Source organism: Gymnodraco acuticeps, unplaced genomic scaffold (genome assembly GCF_902827175.1).
Source record: "Gymnodraco acuticeps unplaced genomic scaffold, fGymAcu1.1, whole genome shotgun sequence".
Taxonomy (NCBI): domain Eukaryota; kingdom Metazoa; phylum Chordata; class Actinopteri; order Perciformes; family Bathydraconidae; genus Gymnodraco; species Gymnodraco acuticeps.
This window is the reverse complement of record NW_022991315.1, coordinates 22,395-35,703: the sequence shown is the minus strand read 5'-3', so window position 1 is coordinate 35,703 and position 13,309 is coordinate 22,395. Positions and strand designations below refer to the sequence as shown.

General features: G+C 43.4%; 1 protein-coding gene across 1 annotated transcript; it reads left to right on the top strand.

Annotated features, from left to right (window-relative positions):
* Window positions 1–2,084: 2,084 nt before the first annotated feature.
* On the top strand, window positions 2,085–13,121 carry LOC117562449 (peptidyl-prolyl cis-trans isomerase G-like). Its single transcript, XM_034240274.1, has 2 exons — window positions 2,085–2,208; window positions 12,531–13,121. The coding sequence occupies exons 1-2, from the start codon at window positions 2,085–2,087 to the stop codon at window positions 13,058–13,060; spliced, it is 654 nt and encodes a 217-aa protein (XP_034096165.1). The 3' UTR covers window positions 13,061–13,121.
* The last annotated feature ends 188 nt before the right edge of the window (window positions 13,122–13,309 follow it).

Here is a 13,309-nt window from a genome sequence, read left to right as displayed (position 1 = left end):
TTTCTCCCATGTTCCCTTTCAACTGGGGGTTTTCTCCAGAAGTTTTTCCTTGTACGATGTGAGGGTCTAAGGACAGAGGGTCTAAGGACAGAGGGTCTAAGGACAGAGGGTCTAAGGACAGAGGGTCTGAGGACAGAGGGTCTAAGGACAGAGGGTCTAAGGACAGAGGGTCTGAGGACAGAGGGTCTGAGGACAGAGGGTCTAAGGACAGAGGGTGTCGTATTGTCATACTGATATTCTGTACAAACTGTGAAGTCCACTGAGACAAATGTAACATTTGTGATATTGGGCTATAAATAAACATTGATTGATTGATTGATTGATTGATTGATTGATTGATTGATGGTTGAAAAGATCTCGCAAAACTTTTAATATAGATGAATGTGCTTCCTGGTCAGCTCGACGATACAGAAACCACAACAATGGAGCGGTTCATCGAAGAAGCTGTCTTTGGCTCTCTTCTGCTGGAACAATGTAAGCGTCCGCTCTGTGGGACCGATAAAGGTTCTGATTCTGATGTGAAACAAAAATAGTCTGTGTGAAAATGTATACTTTACTAATGCTAGAACCAAGTAACAGAGAACACAGCGATGCCTGTGTGGCCAAGCACTCAGAAAGGGCTAGAAAATAAAAGCACAAGCCGATCTTTTAACAACGTTGAAATATGAATAATTATTTTGTATTTGTTAGAGCCACAAAGTTATTATTTCGATTCATAATTTGATAAATGATTTAATGATGGAAAATGTTTATGTTGCCATGGTGAATATGTTTTGATGAAATGGTTGTTAATTTTATTTCGTAAATATGATCTGTTTCCTTGTACCTTCCGGTGTGTATGTAAGTGAGGTAACTGAGGACAGCCGGCGAGCTCGGAGACCTGATGAGACGGGGAGCGGAACAGCTTTTCCACTTGATGTAATGGCATCCAAGGGTTTCCTCTTGCCACCATAGAGCGGGGTTGACGACACGCAATCCAAAACAATAAGCAGCCGAAGGTTTTCAGTCTCCTCAGCATGTAGAAGAGCGTCTGCTGGAAGGCTGCCCTGCTAGCCAGAGCAGCTGGGTTAAAGGGCAAACATGCACTGCTATTACAACAAGCAACACTAACAGCTGAACTGGAACAAATGGAACTGGACACAGAAATGGCAGCATCTGCTGCTAAAATAAAGGTTCTGCAAAGCATTGACGTGGAGGAAACATGGAGGATCAAATTCAAGATGGAATGAATGCTTATCTGGAGGAAAGCAAAGAAAGAAGCACAGACACTTTGGATCCTGAAAGCTCAGCCCATTGGGTGCAGTGCCTGAAACACCACTTCAGAGGACTGTCATTAATCTCCGCCGCCCTCAGCAACCCACAACACAGTTTAGACCTTACAAAATGCCCACAATGCATAGCTCCACCCAACGCAATGAAACCCATGATAACCTGGACACTGTTATACAGAGACAGAGAGATATTGCTGACCTCATCATTATGCAGCAGAAACTTACCTTGTTACCAACAATGGAGATAAAAGTGTTCGATGGTGATCCACTTGAATATCAGTCCTTTATGCTTTCGAACACCTTATTGAGGATAAAACAGCTAGCAGTCATGACAGGCTCTACTTTCTCGACCAGTACACTTCCGGCCAGCCCAAAGATCTCGTTCGCAGCTGCCTGCATATGGATACCCACAGAGGTTACACAGAAGCCAAGCGGCTGTTGAAGGAACACTTTGGGGACGAGATCAAAGTAACCAGCACTTATTTGGAAAAGGCAATGAACTGGACATCAATTAGACCCGATGATGGCAAAGCGCTTCAGGCATATGCAATGTATTTAAGAGGATGCTGCAATGCTATGCAAGATTTAAAGTACATGGATGAACTAGATATTGCTTCCAATCTAAGATCAATAATATCTAAACTCCCTTACAAACTGCGAGAAACATGGCGGACAGTGGCTTATGAGATATTACAGAGAACAAAGGAGAGAGCTAGATTTCGTGACCTTGTGGAGCTTATGGAAAAACAAGCTAGAATACTCCTGGACCCATTATTTGGGGACATACAGGATCGCCACATCTCTAGCCCAAGGATGGCCACTAGGAGCCAACCCATGAGCCACAGAACACCTACAGGTAGAGGCAGCAGCTTCGCCATCATCATCACAGCAGCATGTGATCAGGAGAGCAGCGTGGCACCTTCAAACACAGAGCAGCGTAACACCTTCAAACACAGAGCAGCGTAATACCTTCAAACACAGAGCAGCGTAACACCTTCAAACACAGAGCAGCGTAACACCTTCAAACACAGAGCAGCGTAATACCTTCAAACACAGAGCAGCGTAATACCTTCAAACACAGAGCAGCGTAACACCTTCAAACACAGAGCAGCGTAACACCATCAAACACAGAGCAGCGTAACACCATCAAACACAGAGCAGCGTAATACCTTCAAACACAGAGCAGCGTAACACCTTCAAACACAGAGCAGCGTAACACCATCAAACACAGAGCAGCGTAACACCATCAAACACAGAGCAGCGTAACACCTTCAAACACAGAGCAGCGTAACACCTTCAAACACAGAGCAGCGTAACACCTTCAAACACAGAGCAGCGTAACACCTTCAAACACAGAGCAGCGTAACACCATCAAACACAGAGCAGCGTAACACCATCAAACACAGAGCAGCGTAACACCTTCAAACACAGAGCAGCGTAACACCTTCAAACACAGAGCAGCGTAACACCTTCAAACACAGAGCAGCGTAACACCTTCAAACACAGAGCAGCGTAACACCTTCAAACACAGAGCAGCGTAACACCTTCAAACACAGAGCAGCGTAACACCTTCAAACACAGAGCAGCGTAACACCTTCAAACACAGAGCAGCGTAACACCTTCAAACACAGAGCAGCGTAACACCATCAAACACAGAGCAGCGTAACACCATCAAACACAGAGCAGCGTAACACCTTCAAACACAGAGCAGCGTAACACCTTCAAACACAGAGCAGCGTAACACCTTCAAACACAGAGCAGCGTAACACCATCAAACACAGAGCAGCGTAACACCTTCAAACACAGAGCAGCGTAACACCTTCAAACACAGAGCAGCGTAACACCATCAAACACAGAGCAGCGTAACACCTTCAAACACAGAGCAGCGTAACACCATCAAACAGAGAGCAGCGTAACACCATCAAACACAGAGCAGCGTAACACCTTCAAACACAGAGCAGCGTAACACCTTCAAACACAGAGCAGCGTAACACCTTCAAACACAGAGCAGCGTAACACCATCAAACACAGAGCAGCGTAACACCATCAAACACAGAGCAGCGTAACACCTTCAACACAGAGCAGCGTAACACCATCAAACACAGAGCAGCGTAACACCATCAAACACAGAGCAGCGTAACACCTTCAAACACAGAGCAGCGTAACACCATCAAACACAGAGCAGCGTAACACCTTCAAACACAGAGCAGCGTAACACCTTCAAACACAGAGCAGCGTAACACCTTCAAACACAGAGCAGCGTAACACCTTCAAACACAGAGCAGCGTAACACCTTCAAACACAGAGTAGCGTAACACCTTCAAACACAGAGCAGCGTAACACCTTCAAACACAGAGCAGCGTAACACCATCAAACACAGAGCAGCGTAACACCATCAAACACAGAGCAGCGTAACACCTTCAAACACAGAGCAGCGTAACACCTTCAAACACAGAGCAGCGTAACACCTTCAAACACAGAGCAGCGTAACACCATCAAACACAGAGCAGCGTAACACCTTCAAACACAGAGCAGCGTAACACCTTCAAACACAGAGCAGCGTAACACCATCAAACACAGAGCAGCGTAACACCATCAAACACAGAGCAGTGTAACACCTTCAAACACAGAGCAGCGTAACACCTTCAAACACAGAGCAGCGTAACACCTTCAAACACAGAGCAGCGTAACACCATCAAACACAGAGCAGCGTAACACCATCAAACACAGAGCAGCGTAACACCTTCAAACACAGAGCAGCGTAACCCCTTCAAACACAGAGCAGCGTAACACCTTCAAACACAGAGCAGCGTAACACCATCAAACACAGAGCAGCGTAACACCATCAAACACAGAGCAGCGTAACACCTTCAAACACAGAGCAGCGTAACACCTTCAAACACAGAGCAGCGCTGCTCCATCAAACACAGAGCAGCGTAACACCTTCAAACACAGAGCAGCGTAACACCATCAAACACAGAGCAGCGTAACACCTTCAAACACAGAGCAGCGTAACACCTTCAAACACAGAGCAGCGTAACACCTTCAAACAGGGGCGGACTGGGGGGAAAAAGTGGCCCGGGGATTAATTGACAGACAGGCCCACTTAATGCGCGGCATGTATCGGCCGGCCGGCGACGAAAGTATGTTACTTAACAAAAAACCCTATGCATTTTATGTTATTTTGGACAATTATTCATATAGTAATCACATTAATTGAGCCCTTGAGTTGCCTAGAGCAAAATAGTTACAGCATATATTTAGTGATTTTAATGTTAACAGATCATTGATGCAATAACAACAAAAAATGGAGTGGCCGGAACACTTACAAATGTGGGCCGGTAAGATTTAGGCAAAACAAATTATTATTATTATTTTGATTTATTTATTTATTTTTGGCCCTCCGGCCCACACACAGCACCGGCCCACCGGGGAAACCCCCGGTATTCCCAATGGCCAGTCCGCCCCTGCCTTCAAACACAGAGCAGCGCTAACACCATCAAACACAGAGCAGCGCTAACACCTTCAAACACAGAGCAGCGTAACACCTTCAAACACAGAGCAGCGTAACACCTTCAAACACAGAGCAGCGTAACACCTTCAAACACAGAGCAGCGTAGCACCTTCAAACACAGAGCAGCGTAACACCATCAAACACAGAGCAGCGTAACACCTTCAAACACAGAGCAGCGTAACACCTTCAAACACAGAGCAGCGTAACACCTTCAAACACAGAGCAGGTAACACAACACAGAGAAGCGTAACACCTTCAAACACAGAGCAGCGTGGCACCTTCAAACACAGAGCAGCGTAACACCTTCAAACACAGAGCAGCGTAACACCTTCAAACACAGAGCAGCGTAACACCATCAAACACAGAGCAGCGTAACACCATCAAACACAGAGCAGCGTAACACCATCAAACACAGAGCAGCGTAACACCATCAAACACAGAGCAGCGTAACACCTTCAAACACAGAGCAGCGCAACACCTTCAAACACAGAGCAGCGTAACACCATCAAACACAGAGCAGCGTAACACCATCAAACACAGAGCAGCGTAACACCATCAAACACAGAGCAGCGTAACACCTTCAAACACAGAGCAGCGTAACACCTTCAAACACAGAGCAGCGTAACACCTTCAAACACAGAGCAGCGTAACACCATCAAACACAGAGCAGCGCAACACCTTCAAACACAGAGCAGCGTAACACCATCAAACACAGAGCAGCGTAACACCATCAAACACAGAGCAGCGCTGCACCTTCAAACACAGAGCAGCGTAACACCTTCAAACACAGAGCAGCGTGGCACCTTCAAACACAGAGCAGCGTAACACCTTCAAACACAGAGCAGCGTAACACCTTCAAACACAGAGCAGCGTAACACCTTCAAACACAGAGCAGCGTAACACCATCAAACACAGAGCAGCGTAACACCTTCAAACACAGAGCAGCGTAACACCTTCAAACACAGAGCAGCGTAACACCTTCAAACACAGAGCAGCGTAACACCTTCAAACACAGAGCAGCGTAACACCTTCAAACACAGAGCAGCGTAACACCTTCAAACAGCCACAAGGGGGCAGTCCTGCCTCTTCTTGCTACTTTTGTAAAGGCAAGCACGTGCTGACTGATTGCCATCAGTTCAAACATCATCCACACAAGGAAAAGGTTGACCTTTTGAAGATGAATGGTTATTGTTTTGGATGTTTGATGAGGGGTCATATGAGCAGGACCTGTAGGAAAAGGCTGACATGTCAAAAGAGTCACCCAACAATACTTCACATTGACAGTCCACTTCTACCAAAGCCTCCCCCTACTGAAACAAAAGGAGCTTGGGTCAACAGTGCACTTGTCTCGGCTGGTGAAGCTACTGGGGCCGGTAGTGATTGTGCCCTAGCCATAGTGCCTGTTCGAGTCAAGGTTCACAAAGGAGATAAGTTTATCTCAACCTATGCTTTTCTTGATCCCGGCAGTTCAGCGTCATTCTGCACAGAGAATCTAATGAGACAGCTGAATCCCAAAGCACGGAAAACGACAGTCGTTCTACGAACAATGGGTCAGGAACGACTTGTAAAGAGTTACGAACTCAAAGGATTGGAGATAGGACATTTAGATGGCAGTACTTACATTGACCTACCTCAGGTGTACACACAGAGTAAGATTCCTGTCTCAAAAGAAAATGTACCTACCCAAAAGGATCTGGAAAGATGGCCTTATCTAAGTGACATACAGCTGAAAGAACTTGATGCTGACATAGAGCTTCTAACAGGAGTTGATGTTCCTAAGGCAATGGAACCTTGGGACATAATAAGAAGTCAAGGAAATGGACCATATGCAGTCAGGACAGTGTTTGGACGGGTGGTAAATGGACCACTCCACGCTGCTGTGGAATCCGGACCTGTGGTCACAATGGTCAACAGAACATCAGTAGCCAACCTGAATGATCTCATCACACAATACAATCAGGACTTCTCAGAAAAAGATCATGAAGAGAAGAAGGAAATGTCAGGTGAAGACAAAAGGTTCATGGAGACAGCATCAAGCTCAGTAGCACTCAAGGATGGACACTATCACCTACCCTTGCCTTTGAGATGGAGACAGGCACAATACCTCACAGATCTCTTCTGGAGGAGATGGATTAGAGAATATCTCCCAATCATGCAACAGCGAGTCAAATGGCACAGCCCCAAACGGAACCTTCGCCCCAATGATCTCGTCGTCATCGTGGATAACACGGCACCGGGTGATGAAGACAATGTCAGGGTCCAAAGGGCTTGTCCGAAGTGTCTAAACACAGGAACAGACTCAACCTGGAGAAGAACCTGGTCACAGCTGTTGCAACAATCTCCCCCAGACTCACAAAACTGATGAGGGAGAAACAGGCTCAAGTGTCACATTAATTGGTGAGTTACCTTACTTTTTTTTAAAGTCTTTAAACAATGGCTATTATAATGGATATGATGAGTTATGATTGAATATGATTTAAGTGTTACATTAATTGTCGCATTGGGTCACACAGACACAAATATCCTCCTCTTCTCTATCTCTCCTCGTCACTTCTCTCCTTCTTCCACTCCCAGGTTTCACCTTAGCTACACACAGGGCCATATCCAGGCCCCGCCCCCCGGCCCGGGTCTGATATGTGCTGCCACTGCACACACACACACACACACACACACACACACACACACACACACACACACACACACACACACACACACCACACACACACACACACACACACACACACACACACACACACACACACACACACACACACACACACACACACACACACACACACACACACACACACCACACACACACACACCACCACACACACACACACACACACGCAGACACACACACACACACACACACACACACACACACACACATTTGATTATTACGGTATATGGTTATTATATCCCTCTCACATTTTTCTCATCTTTTTATATTCAGATCTAATTCTATATTTCTTTCTTTCTGCTATTACCCTGCCCATACCCATACCCCCCTCCCCCATGCTGCTATGACACCCACATTTACCCAAGGGGATCAATAAAGGAATATCTGATTGAATCATATCGTATCGCATCTTCAGTGCTTTGTTAACTTAATGTTACAATGGGAATGAAGATGTCAGACCTCAGAAATAAAGCTTTACTTCAATAAACTGCCAACCTGTGTGACCATGTGACTTTATCCAGGTCATCCATACACACACACACACACACACACACACACACAGCCGGTCTGCCACAATATATAGACTATTAATATATCCTGGGAATCACCACGATTGATTGCGTAGTAGGGGGTACTTTAGGTTGGCTTGAAATGCTTTGGGGGTACAGTACTCAAAAAAGGTTGGGAACCACTGTTCTAGTCTGTCTGCATCACCTGGAAACTTTAAACAAACATATGTATATGTAAAGTAACAATGTGTTGGTCACAGACTTTTTTTACATGCAAATGTCATGTGATAATCTTTTTGTTTTCCTTAAAGTGCTGGATATCAAAGCCCTTACTGTATCTTATCAGTTGGATTGTATATTATTGTATAGTTGGGGTCCTTTTTATTTTAGAATCGTTTTTCATGAGACAGTCAATTTAAATATTTGTACTATGCCATATTCACATTCATTTGTAACACACACGTAAGGGTAAAAGACAAACAACTTCAACAAATGTAATGCAATGAATAAGCTTCATTGTCACAGAAGCACACATAACGTCATATCTAATATTTAAACAAATCATTTCCTTGTCCCTAAAGCATTGACTGAGCTATTTTTCGTCCTCAAATGCAGGCATTAAGTTACATGTTCACGTTCTGCTGCCACAATAAATCGGTTTCTCCAGTGTTATGATAATAAAATGCTAAGTAAGTATTGGTAATAATATTAATAAAAACAACAACGTTTGGGTTCGTTCGTTTAATATGATGAACGTTAACCAGTAAGCTTCAACAATCAACTCCAGCTCAACAAACCATATTGCAATATCTACGTCAACGTTATTTCTGGAACCAACTGGAAATGTGAGATTCATATTTTTCAGATACACAGATTTTATAGTGAGGTTAATCTATGGGTTAATCTCATACAGTACTCTGCTCTTCAACACTAATGTGACGCTAGCTGTCTGCATCGTCGAGCATAGCTATTTTAAATTAACAATAACAATGCATTCTTTCACACACACATACAGGTTTTGGGCCGAGAGCGACACCGTACTTCCGGTATCAACCATTTCACACGAGGTGCATACAGAATATCATAGTCGATTGCCTTAATCAATATAGTCAACTCTAAAATACCACATATATGCATTGGCATGATAATATTATTGTGACAAGTGGGGTATTCACCTGGTGTTTCCAGAAGATAGACGTAGATGCAGCCAAAATCGACCGAAGGCCACTTTTGAGGGTCGTAATTCCATACATTGTACATCCAACAATCCACACAGCTCTAGTTTACGCTGGTAACGACCTAGAGCACACCCCTCAAGTCCAGAGATGTAATCCGAAGACATGCAGCGATTTCTTCGGTCGTTAATTCAGAAAAAAAACCTAGTGCGCTCTGCCTGGCTAGTTAGCTAGCTGTTTATATTAGCATTGCCAGGATCTTTGCACCTCCAGAAAAATGGCGTCTTTATAAAAAAATATATGGCGCGCGTTGCATTGTGGGTAGCTGTGACGTCACTGTGTGTGAAAGAATACAGTTACCTAACTAGCAAACTAACTAATGTACAAGCATGACCTTATTTGACCAACCTCACCGAGAAGCCTTATGTTCTACAGTATAATCCTTCTTAATGTTTTACACTTCTCTATTATGTTTTAACTTGTATGCTACAGATAGCATCGTTAGCACAGATGTAGCTTCGTCTCGCTTGTTCGCTGAATAAAAAGACAAGTAAGAAATAAAGTGCTTGAATTTCACTTACCGAATAAACTGCATTCATAGACGGTCTGTTTGAACCGCAGAGCCATAAGATAAGTGCAATATTTCAATGAAGAAGAATACTCCACCAGGCATCAACACAACAAACACGTCCGAGTAGCAGCCTGGAGCTAATGAAGCTAACGGGGCTAGCAAAGAGACCACTAGCAGATGACTTCCGTTACATTAGAATGACTTCCGTTACAGCAAGAATGACTTCCGTTACAGCAAGAATGACTTCCTTTACAGCAAGAATGACTTCCGTTACAGCAAGAATCCCCTCACACACACATAGGTGAAACACATGCACATTCCCTACTGAGAACCTTTCAGTAAAATGTTTTTCAGGAGTGTGTGTTGTTAGAAATTAAAATCAATGTTGGTATGGCGTAATTTGAATTAAATACACTATTTAATTTAAATCAGTTTTATTCTGAAAAACCGGAAGTTCACTAACTATTAACTTAATACTTTTATTCTGAAAATTATTCACTTCCGGTTAGCATTAGCATGTGGCGAAATGCTGCATTTTCAAACCGTGAATTAAAGGTGAAATTACATGTGATATTGTACACCGAGCACACTGGGATTAGCACTCATTTATTACCGCTGAATAACGTTTATAGGGAATGTTTAAATAACCACAGACACCAGAATGATATAATTTAACAACAGAAAAAGGCAGAAATTGCATTGGACCCACCCCCGACGACGCCGGCCAATAGCAGAAGACCTCCGATGACAACAGGAAGAGCAAGCCAAGAATTGACCTCTTTCTACCTGCTGACCTGGACTGACCGGTCGGATGAGGAGAGCGCCTCCAATCGCACATTTCATTTTGTACACCACCGCATCTTTTGTGTAATTAAATGCTGTTAACTTTTATAAGCTTCCCTTGACTCTTTTCAGTCTCTCCTGCCTTCAGGGTTCTAGAATACACTAACATGGCGTCCCTGGGTGGACTCTGAAGCGGGATAGAGTTGGAAAAGAGGGGAAGGCTGCAAGCTAACTAGCATCACACTAGGCTGCAGAAAACGAGTTTTTGGCTGGGCCTAAACAAAAGGTGAGACAGTGTTTAATTCCGTGGTGATTGCGAGTGGTGTGGAGATTGTATATAGTGTTTCTATTCGTCTCTGTTGTATCTTCGGCGCCGCCCGATTAATGTGAATATTACATAGTATTAAGACCTTCTGGGGAGGCACTAGATTTTATCTGGGATAGGACTGGGTCCACATTGTGTTAAATACCTCTGGGTAGGTACCAGACCTGATCTGTTTTACACTGGACTGGGTCCATTCATGTTAGTCTATATGTTTGATGTGTTAAACCTGCGTAGTCTGGTTTAATAACGTATATTGTGTGGAGTTTTTAAGCCAAAAAGTATATTTTTGTGTGTTGTTCTAAGCCGAAACGATTGTGTACAAGATTGGTATGAGATCAGCTTTTAAGGTCAGCATCTATTGAATCTAGAGCTAAGATAAATGAAGATTGTGTTTTGTATTGTCAAGCAGTGTGGTTTTGAGGCACATGGGGTTAATGCTATACTGCTAAACTAGTTAGCTAGCCAGTTAGCATTACTAGATGGTGAAATACTTCGAGTAAAGATACAACCGGTAACTACTGATTAAATACACAGGGATGGTGTAGATGAACGTTGAGAGTAGATTGAGTTGTTTTGTTTTTCATGCTTTTCAAAGAAAGTAATTTGAACTTTATATTTTGAGGAAATAAACAGGAAGTAGGTTTATGAACCGGAAGTACTAGTTGATACATTTGAGAGGAGTTACAAATAAAACAGCTCCCCTAGCGGACATAATAAGTATTACAGTTAATACATTCTTCACCACACAGATAAAGATTACATGTGGTTTCTTTGAATTGAAGTATTGTGGTTAACACATTTTGTGACATTTGCATAATTTCATAAACTTGAGTATACACTGTACACGGTTTATTTGGATTTGCACGATATTCCTATTTTCATATTACAAAGTCAAAACCATACACTTCATTTTCATTTATTTATTCAGATTTTTAAAATGTGCATAATTTCAAAATTTTAATTTAATTTTTCTAATTTTGATTTTCCAATCTCAGTTTTACAACATTTACATTTATTTTTCCAAATTCTGTAAAAAAAAAAAAATTACCCGATTTTAAAGTTAAGTTCAGATGACATAGGATATCTTTATAAAGAATACAAGGGTACTATTCAGAGGATTAGTAATTCATTTTGATAACTTAATAATATTATCCGTGTACTTAAGAAACATGTCGCCAGAGTTAAGAGCACCCACAGTGCCAGGCACAACTGCAGATATTAAGGAGAGATTAAACATCAGATCAGATGCTTTAACGTTTCCAAGTCGTAGACAGAAGACATGGAACCAAATAGAGAAACTGTTGGAACAGTGGCAAACGAGAGGATTGATTCCAGCAGATGATCAACCGGCACCAACGAAAGCCCATAGAAAAGCTGTAATTGACTATGAGAATGGAGAATACTTGCGACAGCAACAAGCATGGATCAAAGCCGAACAACCCCCTTGGTATGGACCTGCTAAAAGCGCTATGAAAAAAGAAAAGTTAGGGTTACATGTCTGTTAATCCATCTGACATCCATCGCAGAAGATCTGCCAGTAAATGAAGACACAGCAGAAATGACAAAAGAGGCTCCACTTATCCAAACTCCAAAGCAGTATCCAAGCCTGACCGAAGTGTCTCCTCCAGACATATCAGAGAACAACCCTTCTCACCAAGCTTCGATTCAAGCCCCAAATGAGAAAGAATTGGCGTATGAGGTAAGAAAACTATCCAGTGTCAACCAGCTGATGGAAGAACTCGACAGAAGAATGGAAGCAGAACTCGGCAGAAGAATGGAAGCAGAACTCGGCAGAAGAATGGAAGCAGAACTCGGCAGAAGAATGGAAGCAGAACTCGGCAGAAGAATGGAAGCAGAACTCGGCAGAAGAATGGAAGCAGAACTCGGCAGAAGAATGGAAGCAGAACTCGGCAGAAGAATGGAAGCAGAACTCGGCAGAAGAATGGAAGCAGAACTCGGCAGAAGAATGGAAGCAGAACTCGGCAGAAGAATGGAAGCAGAACTCGGCAGAAGAATGGAAGCAGAACTCGGCAGAAGAATGGAAGCAGAACTCGGCAGAAGAATGGAAGCAGAACTCGGCAGAAGAATGGAAGCAGAACTCGGCAGAAGAATGGAAGCAGAACTCGGCAGAAGACAGGAGGAACTCGACAGAAGAATGGAAGAGGAGCTCAACAGAAGAATGGAAGCAGAACTCATCACAGGAATGGAAGAGAGACGAAAGGCAGATGAAGCCCATAATGATATTATTGCAGAAAGACAAAGGGAGGAAGATAAATACCAACAACTTCTGGCGGAGAGACGACAAGACGATGTAAGATTCCAGGACATGATGGCAGATAGACAAAGGAGAGAACAAGAAGAACGAAGAACTCAAAGAAAACGCCGAACAAACTACTCTCCTGACTATTCCAATGGACGGGGAGATGAAGATGACGACAGCGGTACACAGTCTGAAACCAGTAGACACTCCTCATACCA

Bases quoted from the DNA above. Each gene is read 5' to 3' on its own strand.
- LOC117562449 (XM_034240274.1), top strand. From the start codon at position 2,085: ATGGCCACTAGGAGCCAACCCATGAGCCACAGAACACCTACAGGTAGA. The intron at 2,209-12,530 runs GTAACACCTTCA...TTGGCGTATGAG, and splicing joins ACCTTCAAACACAGAGCAGC to GTAAGAAAACTATCCAGTGT.